The 17,279-nt window shown below is 36.4% G+C and overlaps 1 protein-coding gene across 1 annotated transcript in view; it reads left to right on the plus strand.

The window, feature by feature from the left end:
• smchd1 (structural maintenance of chromosomes flexible hinge domain containing 1) overlaps positions 1 to 17,279 on the plus strand; it is a 47,598-nt gene that overhangs the window by 15,422 nt on the left and 14,897 nt on the right. Inside the window, exons 22-31 of the mRNA XM_079433943.1 lie at positions 942 to 1,035; positions 1,365 to 1,437; positions 1,521 to 1,660; positions 5,408 to 5,542; positions 9,167 to 9,400; positions 12,365 to 12,510; positions 12,597 to 12,682; positions 12,867 to 12,985; positions 16,204 to 16,365; positions 16,440 to 16,568. Of these exons, the coding sequence (XP_079290069.1) occupies positions 942 to 1,035; positions 1,365 to 1,437; positions 1,521 to 1,660; positions 5,408 to 5,542; positions 9,167 to 9,400; positions 12,365 to 12,510; positions 12,597 to 12,682; positions 12,867 to 12,985; positions 16,204 to 16,365; positions 16,440 to 16,568 (1,318 nt within the window). The remainder of the gene's footprint in view (positions 1 to 941; positions 1,036 to 1,364; positions 1,438 to 1,520; positions 1,661 to 5,407; positions 5,543 to 9,166; positions 9,401 to 12,364; positions 12,511 to 12,596; positions 12,683 to 12,866; positions 12,986 to 16,203; positions 16,366 to 16,439; positions 16,569 to 17,279) is intronic.

Raw genomic sequence — 17,279 nt, forward strand, 5'->3', positions numbered from 1 at the left:
AAAACACAATTCTTTAAAAAAAGTAATATTCAGGGTTTCTGCAACTCTTTAAAAAGGTACTATTGAATTTTAATTTGTCCTTCCACAAATTCTAAAAAGTTTTAATTCGTATTAAATTGTACATGCATTGCGTACAATACAAGTATCTAAACATCCTTAAATAAAGATCCATTTACTTGAGATGCAAAATTGAAGACATGAAGTCTTGTAAAAAACTGAACAAAAATCAGCGAGTTTCTTTAAAACACTAACAAACATCTCTCAATGGGGTATGAAAACATTTGTCCCTTTAAGTTGAATTTTCTGAGCCCATTGGCAGATATTTTTCTTGTTTTAATCATAAACTCAATTTCATTTTGATCAGTTTCTCAGAACACAAGACGTCATGTCATTTCCCTTCTTAGGTAAATGCATTGTGATAGAAAAATCTTTAGACATTTGCACTAGAAAACAAGACCAAAATACTGCAGAGGAAGTACATTTCCATTTAGACATTTCCATTTAGAGACCAAGTTGAATTGTTCATTTAATTAGTTTTTTTTACATTTTCATTACTTCCTTAAAAGCTCTAAATGTTTCTTCATAAAACCTGCAGAAACCCTTAAAAATGTAACTTAATTAATATTGAATTGATTTAAGAGCTTATGAAGAGCTTTTTCAGTGACACCTTCTGTAGGGTACCTGAAAAGGTGAAGATAAGTGACTTATATGCGAGTCATTGAATTATTCACTCAACCAATTCTTTAATAAACAGAAATGCTGCTACTGCATTTTTTTGGAGATATGCAACGATTAATTCTGTTGTGGTTTTGTTCGTAACCATTTTACTTGCAGAAAATAATGCCACATTTAAATCATATTGAATAATGTACTCATATGCAAATTAATGTATCTTGGAAGTATAATTTTCGCATGTTTTTCTGATGCAAATCTCTCATTAGTTCAATACAGCTAAGTTATGAGGGAATCGCATTTGGGACCACTTGTGTCATCAGAAATGTGAGGGCCATGGGAAAGATCAGTCATCAAAACAAGGTTGGCAGTGTGTTGCATAGTTTCACAATAATCACAGTTGGATATGATTCTCAAATGTTGAGTTAAACGGTAATAACTGATATGTTTTAATTAATCAGAGCATAAACTAATCACAAATAATCAACAAGAAGGTATCTATGCATGTTAATCAAGAGAGAAAGGGTTAATCAATTAATTTCTGAAATCTGTGCTCAAGAATGTATTTGATTGTGTATGTGATTGTGTAACCAACATATACTGTATTATGAGAACATTCTTGCTAAAAAGTTTTTAATATTTGCAATGATGCTATTAGCACAGAACTCGGATGTGTGTGATATTTTTAACAGATGTACACAGTGAAGGTGCACATCCCAGGACTGAAGCAGGACAGCCAGTCTCTTCAAATTGTTCTGCAACCTGGTATGACAAACAACACAGAAACTGCAACAGAGAGAGGAAATATAAAGCAGTATGTTAAAAACCAGGGGACATTTATCTTCCAGGCCCTCCGCACACTCTTGTGGTGTTTCCAGAAGATGCTATGCTCTCTGTTGAGAATCGAACTCCAGTAAACTTCAGAGTTGAGGTTCACGATGAGCACCAGAATATCACCACTCAGCCTAAACTCAGCGTCCGCTGCCAGGTAGCACTCCTCGACAAACACACACCACGTATTTACTGACTTTTAGTGGCTTAGCCGTTTAATTTATTTGGTGAATGCACACACATTTACTTAGCATGCATTTTAGCCTGCCTAATTTGGGACATGCTGTAGACTTCTAGGCCCGGTTTCATAGACAGGGCTTAGACTAAGCCAGGATTAGGCCATAGTTCAATTAGGACATTTAAGTAATTTTTATAAACATGTTTAGAAAAAAACATTACTGGTGTGCATCTTTTGAGACAAAACAAAGGCACTGATATATTTTAAGATCAGTCAGTGCAAGTTTATTTCAGTTGAAACAGCTGAGACTTACATTTTAGTCTAGGACTAGGCTTAAGCCTTGTCTGTGAAACCGGGGGCTATTGATTTTATATATAGATAATTAAACGTTTAAAGATTAATTCAGGGTTTCTCAAATGGTGGATTGCGACTGCTTGAAAAGCTATTAATTTAACTGAATGTAAAATCAAAATAAATTAGTGCTGTCAAACGATTAATCGCGATTAATCACATCCAAAATAAAAGTTTTTGTTTACATTTTCATTTAGTCATTTGGCAGACGCTTTTATCCAAAGCGACTTACAAACGAGGACAACAGAAGCAATCAATTGTAGTATTAAAACAACTAAAAACTGATCCAAAACTAAAAGCTAAAACTTTATAAATACTATATATACACATTTAAGAAAATAAAGAAATTATTTAAATGAAAACAAAAAATAAAGCAATTCAAAATATTAAAGAACAAAAGGTATAATAATGATTCGAATATAACACTAAGCCAAACACAAAAAAACAACTACATATGTGCATGTACACACACTTACATCTATATACACTGAACAAAATTATAAATGCAACACTTTTGTTTTTGCCCCCATTTTTCATGAGCTGAACTCAAAGATCTAAGACTTTTTCTATGTACACAAAAGGCCTATTTCTCTCAAATATTGTGCACAAATCTGTCTAAATCTAAACCTCACCGGTGTGGCATATCAAGATGCTGATTAGACAGCATGATTATTGCACAGGTGTGCCTTAGGCTGGCCACAATAAAAGGCCACTCTAAAATGTGCAGGTTTATCACACAGCACAATACCACAGATGTCGCAAGTTTTGAGGGACCGTGCCAATGGCATGCTGACTGCAGGAATGTCCACCAGAGCTGTTGCCCCATGAATTGAATGTTCATTTCTCTGCCATAAGCCATCTCCAAAGGCGTTTCAGAGAATTTGGCAGTACATCCAACCGACCTCACAACCGCAAACCACGTGTAACCACACCAGCCCAGGACCTCCACATCCAGCATCTTCACCTCCAAGATCGTCTGAGACCACCCGGACAGCTGCTGCAACAATCGGTTTGCATAACCAAAGAATTTCTGCACAAACTGTCAGAAACCGTCTCAGGGAAGCTCATCTGCATGCTCGTCGTCCTCATCGGGGTCTCGACCTGACTGCATTTCGTCGCCGTAACCAGCTTGAGTGGGCAAATGCTTACAGTCGATGGCGTCTGGCACTTTGGAGAGGTGTTCTCTTCATGGATGAATCCCGGTTTTCACTGTACAGGGCAGATGGCAGACAGCGTGTATGGCGTCGTGTGGGTGAGCGGTTTGCTGATGTCAACGTTGTGGATCGAGTGGCCCATGGTGGCGGTAGGGTTATGGTATGGGCAGGCGTATGTTATGGACAACGAACACGGGTGCATTTTATTGATGGCATTTTGAATGCACAGAGATACCGTGATGAGATCCTGAGGCCCATTGTTGTGCCATTCATCCATGACTGTCACCTCATGTTACAGCATGATAATGCACGGCCCCATGTTGCAAGGATCTGTATACAATTCACCAGACATGTCACCCATTGAGCATGTTTGGGATGCTCTGGATTGGCGTATAAGACAGCGTGTTCCAGTTCCTGCCAATATCCAGCAACTTCGCACAGCCATTAAAGAGGAGTGGACAACCTGATCAACTCTATGCAAAGGAGATGTGTTGCACTGCGTGAGGCAAATGGTGGTCACACCAGATACTGACTGGTTTTGGGACCCCCCCCCCAATACAGTAAAACTGCACATTTTAGAGTGGCCTTTTATTGTGGCCAGCCTAAGGCACACCTGTGCAATAATCATGCTGTCTAATCAGCATCTTGATATGCCACACCTGTGAGGTGGATGGATTACCTCAGCAAAGAAGTGCTCACTAACACAGATTTAGACAGATTTGTGAACAATATTTGAGAGAAATGGGCCTTTTGTGTACATAGAAAAAGTCTTAGATTTTGAGTTCAGCTCATGAAAAATGGGGGCAAAAACAAAAGTGTTGCGTTTATAATTTTGTTCAGTGTACATCTATAAATTCAATATATATATTGTTTAATTTCCATTTAGTTTGTTGAAGTACTAAAATAACTCAAATTAAATAAAACTAAAACTTAATAAAAAACCTATGTCACTTGTTGCGGTTCCCTTAAACATTTCTGGTGGTCTGTGCCTATTTGCAGCCTATTTGTGTTTAGTCTTTTAGCGGACACTTTTATCCAAAGCAACTTACAAATGAGGACAATAGAAGCAATCAAAACCAACAAAAGCAATAAAATGCAAGTGCTATAACAAGTCTCGTTTACTCTAATGCAGTACATGTAGCAAATGTTTTTTTTTTCTTCTTCAAAATCGGGCAAAATCACTGACTGAAACGGTTACATTTACTTAATGTTTCTCTGATGGCTTTTTGACTGTATCAGTGTCTATCTCGTGCACACAAAATGAATAAACTACAATAGGTAAACATGTCAGCTGTGTGGATGCTAATGCTGGATTAACAGTCAATTTCTCATTTTTAATCGATACCGATATTCATCTTCATCCGATATTAAATCTGAACATCAGTCTTTTAGTCTGTGCTGTTTTCTGTTGCGTGAACTTCACTAAACATTATTTGTAGCACCTGCCATCCACTCATCGCAACATGCTTTGTTACTTTTAATAGTAAAAACAAAGTCCCAGCTTTCTGTCAGTTTTATCATGGAATGCAAAGAATAAATGTGGTTTTGACCCTCTTTAATGTCAAGTGACAGATGGGTGGATCCACATCAGTTCAAACGGCATGTGAACCGATCATCTCCCTCCTTTTTAATACTAGTTACAGAAGCAAATAAATGCTGAAAGGGCATCAGAAGCTGTAGAAAGAAACATAGCTTGTGAAATGTCTCATGTAATCGCTCAATCAGTGGAAAGATGTCAAACAATACAAAAGACATTGTAAGCAATGTCACGTAACATTACATTTACCTCAGGAAAGCCAATGTCCATAAACTCAATAGTCAGCTATAAAAAAGAACTCTAGAGAGGAGCATGTTGATAAATATATTCACTACATTACATATTCATTACATTTTTTTCTTAACATGTTGTCTTCATTATTTAATGTTTGAATAAATCTGTCATGAAAACCAAATTTAATTACAGCCATTGATTAAATGTTTATATTTCTACAATGATGTGGAGTATAAACAATTATATCATTTAAAAAGTTGATATAAAAACTGCCTAAAAGAACACTTTTTTTTTTAATATAATGAAATTTTTTTGGATGACTGTTGTATGTTTCACCTATTGCATGTTTCATTTAATTTAAACTCTTGTCAACTTAATTTTATGAAAGACCTTCCATTGAATGGCACAGACCTACAGTTGATCTTCTGATTGGTAATTGTGTGTTTGTAGTTGCTGGGAGCCCCTGATCTGCCTGTGGATGTTGTGGACTGCAGTAACACCGGTTCTGGACTCCTCCTGACAAGACCACTTCTGCTGAAGACTGTAAACGCTGAGCAGATCCTTACTGCTAAGTTCAACATTCCTGTAAGATGCATCATTTGCTGTGTTTAACCTGCTTATTTATAACCAATATATTATTATTATTAGGGATGCACAATATTGGAGTTTTGCCGATATCCGATTTACCGATATTTTTCAACTCATCTTTGCAGATAACGGTATATTTCCTTTTGTTTGAAGATAACAACAAGTCTCTCCTGTGCAGAGATTCTAAACAAATTATTTTTTATTTTAACTGGTTAGAATTAAATAACCAATAATGAAGTTATTTTATAATGAGAGTACATTGAAAGCTTTGAAAATAATTATAAATCGACTATAAATCAATGACTGTTTTTCAGACAGATGCAGTGGTAATCTTAACATTTTATTTAATGGGTTCCCCGGGTATTAAGACATGTATAGCTTAATATAACATAAATGATGTGTCTTATTAAAATATGTAGTAGAAAACCCATGAAAATGTGTGTTATTTAAAAAAACATCTACATCGTTTTTGGACTATGGGGGGGCGCCATTATTTTATGTGCACAGCACATTCTGCGTCGATGACATCAAATGGTTGCACTCGGTGAGCTACTGGCGCTTAATTCTATAGTCTTTGGCTTTTTACCGCAACACAACTCAGAAAATAAAATACTGATGCGATACCACATTGTGTGGTTTTTGGTTGTAATTTTAAGTCGAAGGGCAACAATAGAATCAATGTGAGACTTCACTGCTTTCCTAGCGATAAGAGGAGAAAAGAATGGGAAGATGCCTGCGGACGAATAAAGACCCTATTCCTAAAAACCCGATTCTTTTTTTTCTCTACACTTTAGCCCTTTGAGTCTTTTAGTAGACAACAGCCACTGAAAGAGCTTACAAACGAGTGAGATAAGGAACGCAAAAATAACTTTTTAAATAACATAAATCTTTGATGGGTTTTCTACTACATATTTCAGTGAGACATAATTTACGTTAAATTAAACCATACAAGTCTTAATACCCAGGGATCCCTTTAAAGATTTAACATTTAACTTGGTCTAAAGAAAAAGAGTTGTAAACATTCTTTAAAAAGTTAATTTCAGAGCTCGTAATCTGTTTGAAAACACATTAATAAATAAATCTGTATATATAACATAATTTAATTTACAAGTGTCATGTTTGTGATTTTTTTAATCATGAAAGCTATATCTTCTGACCTTTAAATCAAAACATTCTCTTGATTTTACATCAGTTACTGCTTTATTTAATCAGAAATACAATCTTAGTGTTATTTGTGTATTTTACTTTCATTTTATAATAAATATAAAAATTTGCTTCAACAATAACCACAATGCTGACTTGATCTCATCACTATCACACCTTAAGCACATGTCAGTTATTCGTCGTATCGGCAAGACATATCGGCATAATTGTAAAAACTGGACCGATACCGATGTTTACATTTTAAGCCATTATCGGCCAAAATCATTATGATAATATTGTGCATCCCTAATTATTATGGAAATACATCTTTTGCTTTTAATACTCAGAAGCATGTTGCTTTGTGTGCATTTAATCCAGATACAAAAAAAGCATATTTAATAGGCATGCACATTATATTTGTGACTTTAAGCGTTTGCCATCAGTGTTTTATCAGTATTGTTCGATTTGGCAGATATTAGAAGCAAATAATACTAGACCTTTTTTCAATAAAAAAAAAAAATAAAAATTTTTTTATGTGTGTATAACTGTCAAAAGTATTGATAAATGATCTGTCTTTTCAACTTTAAATTAAAATTTCAGAGTTTGATTTGTAGTGATAAACTATTTTGTTAAATTTAGTTTTTCACATTTTTTAAGAATTCTGGTGTTCAGAATAAGTGCTCAATTAATGCTTGTAATTGTTTTTTGTCTGCTTTGCTATCAAAGTATGTGTATTAATTCTACAGGTACATCTAAAAAAAAATTGAATATCATGAAAAAGTTCAATTTTTTTCTTGAAACTTATTTCAAAAAGTGAAACTTTCATATATCTTAGATTCATTGCATGTAAAGTAAAACATTTCAAGTTTTTTTTTTTTTTTAATTTTGATGATTAGAGCTTACAGCTCATGAAAGTCAAAAATCCAGTATCTCAAAATATTAGAATATTTACATTTGAGTTTCAATAAATGACCATCCCTACAGTATAAATTCCGGGTATCTCTTGTTCTTTGAAACCACAATAATGGGGAAGACTGCTGACTTGGCAATGATCCAGAAGACAATCATTGACACCCTCCACAAAGAGGGTAAGTCACAGAGGGTCATTACTGAAAGCTGTGGCTGTTCACAGAGTGCTGTATCAAAGCATATTAAATGCAAAGTTTTGGGTAGGAAAAGGTGCACAACAGGGATGACCGCAAGCTTGAGAATACTGTCAAGCAAAGCTGATTTAAACACTTGTGAGAGCTTCACAAGGAGTGGACTGAAGCTGGAGTCGGTGCATCAAGAGTCACCACGCTCAGATGTCTTCAGGAAAAGGGCTACCAGGCCACTTCTGAACCAGAGACAACGTCAGAAGCGTCTTACCTGGACTAAGGAGAAAAAGAACTGGACTGTTGCTTTGTGGTCCAAAGTCCTCTTTGTAAAAAGTAAATTTTGCATTTCATTTGGAAATGAAGGTCCCAGAGTCTGGAGGAAGAGTGGAGAGGCACAGAATCCATGTTGCTTGAAGTCCAGTGTGAAGTTTCCACAGTCAGGGATGATTTGGGCTGCCATGTCATCTGCTGGTGTTGGTCAACTGTGTTTTCTGAAGTCCACAGTCAACGCAGCCATCTACCAGGAAATTTTAGAGCACTTCATGCTTCCTTCTGCTGACAAGCTTTATGGAGATGCTGATTTCATTTTCCAGCAGGACTTGGCACCTGCCCACACTGCCAAAGGTACCAAAAGCTGGTTCAATGACCATGGTGACCACTGTGCTTGATTGGCCAGCAAACTCACCTGATCTGAACTATTGTCAAGAGGAAGATGAGAGACACCAGACCCAGCAATGCAGATGAGCTGAAGGCCACTGTCAAAGAAACCTGGGCTTCCATTACACCTGAGCGGTGCCACAGGCTGATTGCCTCCATACCACGCCGCATTGATGCAGTAATTCATGCAAAAGGAGGCCCAACCAAGTATTGAGTGCATAGAAATGAACATAATTTTCAGAAGCCTGGCATTTTCTGATCTTATTTATTGATCTTATGTAATATTCTAATTTTCTGAGACACTGAATTTGGGGTTTTCATTATCTGTAAGACATAATCATCAACATTTCAAGAAATAAAGGCTTGAAATATTTCACTCTATGTAATGAATCTATATAATATATGGGTTTCACTTTCTGAAATGAGTGACACAATTTTTTTTTTTTTACCTTTTTCATGATATTCTAATTTTTTGAGATGTACCTGTAGATAATCAGCATCAGGGGCTGTTTGTATAAAACCACAGTAAAATTCAGTGCATCTATTTTACAAATGAATGGTGCATATGTTTCATTTGTTAAATTTTTGACCTCATAAATTTATAATGACCTTACATGCCTCCAACTCAGAATTTAACTGTTAATTATTCTTTCATAATAGTAAACAGTATTAGCTGTTTCAACTTGATATCCTCGTGATTGTGAGTTTTTTTGTGTTTATGTAGAACCACAGGACCGTGGCGTGCGTGGAACGCAAGCTCCGCGTCTTGCCCAGCTCACGAATATCCCGTTTGGAGGTCTACAGACAGGAAGAGGGCTCTGAGGATGTCATGGTGCTGCAGAACGCCGAGCGCATTGATTGGACGGCAGGAGACATGCTAGGAAACCTGCGCTTCAAACTGTATGATGAGGGCAATAGACTGGTTTCCCTTCAGCCAGAACTCGCCAGCAAGATTAAGGTGTGGTTTGTTTTCTTTACCATAGTGTGTCGCTCAGGTTTACTTTTAGTGCCTAAATCTGTTTGCACTGACATACTATCATACTCAGCCCCAAAAAATGGTTCACAACAAAATGAGGGGATTGAACAATGTTGACAACCTTCCCTAGTAAATATTTAAAATACATTTATTTCATACTAAGTATAGTTGAAATCCATTAAAATATTTACTGACAGATAACTCGAGACCTAGTGATATAAAAATTTTAATGAAACTTTATTTGGAGGATTACTTGTGCACAATGCATATTTCTTATTAATAAGCCTAAAATATGTTTTAATGTCACTTTTGATGAGGATTGTATGATCTTTGAATAATATCGCCCTTTAAATGCAATAGTTCCACTTTAGCACAATCAAATATACTAAGTATGTCTTTAATTGGACTTCAGCTCTACTAGTATAAAAAATACTACTAGTAATGGTTGTCTTATGCTTATTATGTTTTTTATTTGTATTTATGTTATATTATGACCAAACATATGATAACCATAGTCAGTAATATATTTGTATGTAATCATATATTTACATTTATAAATGCTATAAATCATTAATTGTTACCAACAACAACAACAAAATTTGGTAGCATTTTTCCAGGATTCCAAGATTGTCTCTTAATATTGATTATATTTAGGCTATATTATGAATAATAATAATGGTAACACTTTACAATAAGGGCACATGAATAATCATGTACTAATGCCTAAATTAATATTTAATTCATCACATACTAATGATTATTAAAGGAGTTAGCTAATTATGATTGTGTTATGCATGTTATATTATGTGTCATGCATTGTGTATATTGTGCACAGTATAAAAATAATATTTGGAGACCGGGCCTAAAATCAACACTCGGCAAGCGCCAGATGCGAGTAAAAATCTGCGTTGGTGTAGCAGTGTCAGTCGCCAGTTGGCAGGTAAAACTTTTACGAAATATAACAATGCAATGTAGTGAGAACAACAGCTGTTTCTGACAAAGTTTTTTCCAGCTGAGGCAGCTGGCCAAGATAAAGCCGTATCTTCCAAGGCAACTTTTTGAGACCGTGATCCATGCCTTTGTAACCACTCGGCTGGATTACTGTAATGCATTATATGTGGGGGTTAGTGGGTCCTCTGTTGCTCATTTGCAGATGGTCCAAAATGCTGCAGCGCGTCTTTTAACTGAAACACGTAAATATGAGCATATTGCCCCCATTTAAGCTTTGTTTCACTGGCTGCCCGTACATTTTAGGATTCAATTTAAAATTCTTCTATTTGTTTTTAAATCCCTAAATGGGCTTGCCCCACCTTGCATTTCTGAGCTGCTACACCCTTACATGCCTACCTGTTCTCTCAGGTCAGCTGATCAGCTGTTCCTGAATGTGCCAAAAACAAAGCGTAAGCTTAGAGGGGACCGTGCCTTTGCTCTGGCAGCTCCTAAATTATGGAATGATTTGCCTCTGCCCATTAGGCAGGCCTCTTCATTGTCTTTATTTAAAACACATATTTTTTCCTTGGCCTTTGACACCTGATGTTGTTTTTTTTTATTTTATTGTATTTTATGTTGTATGAGTTTTATTTTCAGCATTTTGGTCCACTTAGGTGTTTTTAAAGTGCTTTATAAATAAAGTTTGATTGATGAGAAAATAAAATCTTTTCCGAAGACACGATCATCGTGATGCTGTTCTGTCATAAGCGACAAGAGCGAATCAAATAATAGCTACAAACGGGCTGATAAGGTCAGAGCAGTGTGATGGCCCGCTTGTCCCTAGACACGGTTCTAATAACGTTTACCTGAGAAGATATTACTGCTTCATTTTGGAAGATTAACTTTTCCCTTCTTTATTCTTCATAACCCGAGAATGTGGTGACATACCTGTCTGTACACACAAACCGAGCCGCTTCAGACGGCGCACCAGTTACGCTTCAACGGACGAAAACACACACAATTATGTCAAAATACACGGTTTGGGCGAGTTACCTTGTAAACGTAGTCTTAAAGGAGTTATAAAGTCTTAAATAACCGTAAAGTAAACATGTGCATCAGGTTTTAAAGAGACAGCGCTTCTTAAAGTGAAACCTGCTGAAGTCTGTCATTGATGGAAATCAAAGAACAAAAGACAAATCACTCGACTGCTCTAGTCGCTGATTACCTTTTGTAGCTGAATAAAGATTAATCTGTATAGTTTATGCATATACAATTTATAGTTTATGTAAAAATTGTTTTAAAATCACTTAATATTTCAGAGCCTATTAAATGTTAAAAATAATGGCTTTCAATTATTATACTGTGATGCTGAATGGCTATAATTAATAGGTAGAACTGAGGGAAAATGCATTTAATAGACACCAGTAGCAGTATTGGTATTAATACTTCATTAATAATAGGCTACTTAGTAAAAAGGTGCCATTAAAAATGTATTTAAAATATATTATCTTTGTTGTTTCTAAATATGCGATTAATTACAGAAAAAAAAAATTGAATCGATTGACAGACAGCACTAATGTTAACCTTTTATAGATTTCAATTTAATTTAAAATTTTCTAGGTCCCTCCAGAGAGAGATCGGGATGGTCCCCACCCCCTTGGCCCCCTTCAAATTTTCAGTTTGATGAAGCTAATTGAATAGCCCTGCTCTAATCCGTTAACATGGGTGCGGAAGAAAATACGCACTGCAAACTGAGTATGTGTGAAACAGGCGTAACACGATGGCCGGCTCCGTTGGCCGAAAACATGCAAAGGACAAGTTTTTTAGGGACAAAAATAAATAAATCCATAAATCAGTTTGTTGTTTTTTCTTGAAAGTAAAGGATATATGTTTAGTCATTGTGATAGTAATGACTGCCTGTTTTTGTAAAAACAGTTTCACGGCCGGTCAATTTTATCACATCACTGGCCATTGGCCCTGTTCGTAGATGTACATGTATTTGTGTGTCACTTGTAGGTGAATTGGACAGCAGATATAAACGCAGAAGAGCTTTCTCAGGGAAAACTGCCTCCTTTATGTGTCCCGTCTAAAGCACAAAGAGACCATTTCTACCACGTGTCTTTCCACGACCAGCACACGGTCAACTTTTCCTTCATCATTGTGTAAGTTACACACAGATCACATGTCCGTCTGTCTTTCATTATATACGTAAACAAAAGCTTATCTCTGCATGTGTGTGTCTCTGAAGGCCTCGTCCTGATGAGCCTGAGCGTTTGCGGGTCAACCTCAGCGAGTCGACGGTGAAAATGGGAGAAATTCTGTCTGGAAACATTTGTAAGTACTATCTTTAGGTACATCATAATTGGGTTTGACTTCAAATCAGCGAGTCGTGATGTAATTTCATTGTGTCCTTTCTGTTGAAACTAGTTGTGTCGCTTCACAGACGCTCCATTTGTAGATCGCTCACCAGTTTTGTGTTTGTTAAAAACATTCATTTTAAAACTTGTTTCTCTCTCAGATGTAGAAGTTGTTGATCAGTACGGGAATAAAACGGACTGTCTGAACGCTGATATAGTGAAGACTTTGAGTGTGTCTGCTAATGATCTGGATAAATCAGCTCTGGCCGTTGAATGGCAGGTACTGTATACACAACCACAGACACAAACAAATGAGCAGTTTTTAATAGGGATGCCCTCTATATTGCCATTCTCTTCCGGATCAGGTATCAGTCAGACAGGGCAGATCCAAATCCCATATTGTGTGTATACTATTCTGTTGCTTTTAAGACCCACAAAATGCAAAAAGGCATTATAAAGCACCATATTCCAAGTCTTCTGAAGCCTTTTGATAGCTTAATGTGAGGTACAGATTAATATTTAATAAGTTAAATTACAGTTCACATAAACTCTTTTACAAATATTCTCTGATAAAATAATCCGTATGAAACCAATGCGAGGTACAGTCTTTCCCGTCTGAGCTCAGCTATAATGTGATCATGCGCGCGCTATAAGATAATCATCCACGCGAAGCTTGAGACGCGCAAACTCTCATCTTCATCTATGCTACTTTTCGTTTTTGAAAGAAGACGCGCTGTGAGGAATAAGCCTTGAATTGTGATGCCGACACGGTTTAATCCAGCAGTTGAAAAAAACATGAAAATGCGATATTTCATAAGTATTCAGACCCTTAACTCAGTGCTTGGTTGAAGCACCTTGGGCAGCAATTACAACCTCGAGTCTTTTGGGGTATGACGCAGCAAGCTTTGCACACCTGGATTGGGGGATTTTCTGCCATTGTTTTTTGCAAATCCTCTCAAGATCAGTCAGATTGGATGGGGACCGTCAGTGGACAGCCATTTTCAGTTCTCTCCAAAAATCCGGGCTCTGGCTGGGCCACACTAGGACATTCACAGAGCTGTCCCTAAGCCACTCCTGTGTTTCCAAGAAATGCCTTCTAATGTATGGGCAGAGGTGTACAATAACGCTTAGTTATGTATGTGTGTGCTACCCATGAGAAGGACCATTGGACTGTATCAGTACACAGAAGTGTGTGCTTTTCTCTGTGTGTGTGTGTGCAAGGCCGCGAAGAACTGTGGTTTTGCTACAAGAACCTTAAAAGGACTTCTGCAATCTTGGTCGAGTTTACTACAGTTCAAGGACATTAAGGAGGCAACGCTTGCACCTGGGAGTATTCTGGAAATGTTGGGGGAATTGCAGCATGCCTAGAAGAATGCCAAGAGGATGACCTTACCTCTGTGATAAACACCAGGAGTATTAAAAACTGCAGACTGAATTGTTGCTTCAGACACTGATCCCATCATTTACCTGATGCCTGGAAGCCCAGAGCTGAAGACAAGAATCAAAGCTGAAGAAAAGAAGCCCACAACTGAAGACATCATTGATTGGAACCGTGATTATTGCATTTTATACTTAAGTGGTTGGTAATTATTTGCCTTTTTACCATTTTGAATTACAGCATTTATTTAAATCAATTATCGATCGAGAGAGAGAGAAAAAGATAACAGTTGTGTGTGCATTACCTGCGTCTGTGCATCTCTCTACAGACAATGAAGCTGTTTATTTACTTCAAAACAGTGATTTTATCTCCTCATCGCTGAGGAATATAATGTAGCGATCTAGTTTCTAGGCTACTTTATTAATAAAGTTCCCAGGGCAGCTGATAACAAGTTTCTGTGAAAAAAAAATCTCTCTCTCTGTCTCTCTGTCTCTGTCTCTCTCTCTCTCTCTCTCTCTCTGTCTCTCTGTCTCTGTCTCTCTCTCTCTCTCTCTCTCTCTCTGTCTCTCTGTCTCTCTCTGTCTCTGTCTCTCTTTCTCTCTCTCTCTCTCTCTCTCTGTGTGTAAATGCGTGGTTTTCTACTTCGGCTACTTTGTTTCTTCAGCACAAACTGCACCCAGCAAATCATGCATTTGTGTCATCTGTCTGTCTGTTAATGGGAGAAAGCCACGTTTGAAGTTCCCTCAAACATTTGGAGATCTCAAATCAACTTTCATCTCTTTCTCTCGATAATTAATTCAAATAAATGTTATAATTCATACAAATAGATGTGGTCTTACTGCACCATTTCATCTCTGTGTGTCTGATTTAAAGCGGGCAGAATGCTAGATCTAACGAGTCCGTGACTGACAAAAATAACCATTATTTTTACCCTTCCGGTCAAATATTGCGCTGCAAACATCATTTACAGCTTTAACGTACAGCTTACAGCTTTAAGTCAGTGCTGGTAACTGACCATAAGCGAGAGAAAGGATTGTGGAATAAAGGATTATAGCTGTGGATTTTTCCTTACGTACATTTTTGTTTATTTTAAAAAGAAATGTAACCGTTTGAAAGAAATTTAATGGATTACAAAAACTGCTTATACCAGGGCTTGATTTATAGTGGTTTAAGACTTTGAGTAAGAACCTGCCACAAAGGAGTCTTCTGACTAAGTAAGTAATTTGAAACCCTTGTAATTTAGGCCAGACTTGATTTACTTTACCTGACCTGAGAATTAGGTTTATTGTAAAGTTATTGTAAAGTGTTCCCAATTGTTTTATTGTTTATGAATTCAGTTGATTAGACATGATTTAAATTATTAAAATTAAATGATTAAAACAAAATTCAGACAAATTATAATCAAAGACAGGGAATTTTGAAAAAACAAAAAACACAAAAAAACAGAATTTGGGGAAAATAAAAGAAATCTGGGAAAAAAATGGCAAATTCCCTAAAAAAAATGCTAATTGTTACATTTTTACAAATTGTTTGTGTAAGTAGTGCTGTCAAATGATTAATTGCATCCAAAATAAACACTTTTGTTCACATAGTATATGTATGTATGCTGTGTATATTTATTATGTATATATAAATGCATGCATGTATATATCTAAAAAACATATGTTTATATATTAAATATATTTTTATATAATTATACGAATATTCATATATACATGTAAATATCTTCAAAATATATACATGCATGTGTTTGTATTTATATATAAATAATAAATATACACAGCACACATGCATATATTATGTAAACAAAAACTTTTATTTTGGATGCGATTAATCGTTTGACAGCACTATGTGTAAGTTTTGTATGTCAATTAATTAGACATGTTTTTTGATTTAATAAAATGTAATTTAACCATCAGAAGGGAATCCTGAAAACAAGAAATTTAGGAAAAAAATGTAACTGATTTAATGTGTGGTGTTAAAAACAAACAAACTATAAATTATATTATTATTAATTATAAATTGCAAGGTGTATATACGGTCATACCGTGTAGTATTTGTAAAAAATGTGTCTTTATTTTCATTTAAGCATGTGCATTTATTTGTATGCTGTTTTGCAGGCCAGCAGTGGACTGGTGTCTGTATGCAGGGTCCGGTTCGTGGGAGGCACTCCTGGACCGAGGGAGTTGTGCTTTAAGTATCAGGACATGAAGGAATTTGTGCGAATCGAAGTCACCGCGGGACCTCCGGTACAGATAAAGCTGCTGGAGAAGCCGGAGATGGTGTGTGACATTTCCACATCCCAAACACTGAATTTCATGGGAGAGAACCGTGTGTGTAAAGCTCCTCTCTTTAGCCTGTGCAGGTCGTGAACGGCCAGGGCATGGACGCTCCGCTGGTCGTGCAGCTGTGTGACGAATGGGGAAATCCTTCACCAGACCAGCGGATTGAGATTGTGATGAAGGCTCTGATGCCACAGTTGAAGGTACATTTGGGGGAAGAGAGGCCTGTGGATATATTTAGCAGACGCTTTTATCCAAAGCGACTTACAAATGAGGACAATGGAAGCAATCAACAATAGAGCAATGATACGCAAGTGCTATGACAAGTCTCTGTTAGCTTAACGCAGAACACGAAGCAAGGTTTTTTATTTTTTTTTATTATATGTGACATTATAATATGCATTACTAAGAACTTCATTTGGACAACTTTAAAGGCGATTTTCTCAGTATTTAGATTTTTGTTGCACCCTCAGATTCCAGATTTTCAAAAAGTTGTATCTTGGCCAAATATTGTCTGATCCTAACGAACCATATTTATTCAGCTTTCAGATGATGTATAAATATCAATTTCGAAAAATGGACACTTAAGACTGGTTTTGTGATCCATGGTCACATATAATAAAAAGAAAAAGAATAAAGCAGGCTAGTGTTAAAGGCCTTTTTTGCTTTATAATCTCAAAAAAAAGACTTGACTATACTTGAAAAGTACTTTTTTTAACATGCACTGGACAACATTAGTGAGATCAACCCAGTGCAATGTCACTAAAAGATTCAAAATTGTATCACTTCTCGATTAATCAAATTAAGTTGACAAGTAGAGGGTTTATCTACACGAGTCAACATTTGAAGTGGATCAAAACCTTGTCTTAGGACAACTTTTTTGATCCACTTCTTCAAATGTTGACTACTGTATT

This window comes from Barbus barbus (assembly GCF_936440315.1).
Source record: "Barbus barbus genome assembly, chromosome: 2".
Classification (NCBI taxonomy): domain Eukaryota; kingdom Metazoa; phylum Chordata; class Actinopteri; order Cypriniformes; family Cyprinidae; genus Barbus; species Barbus barbus.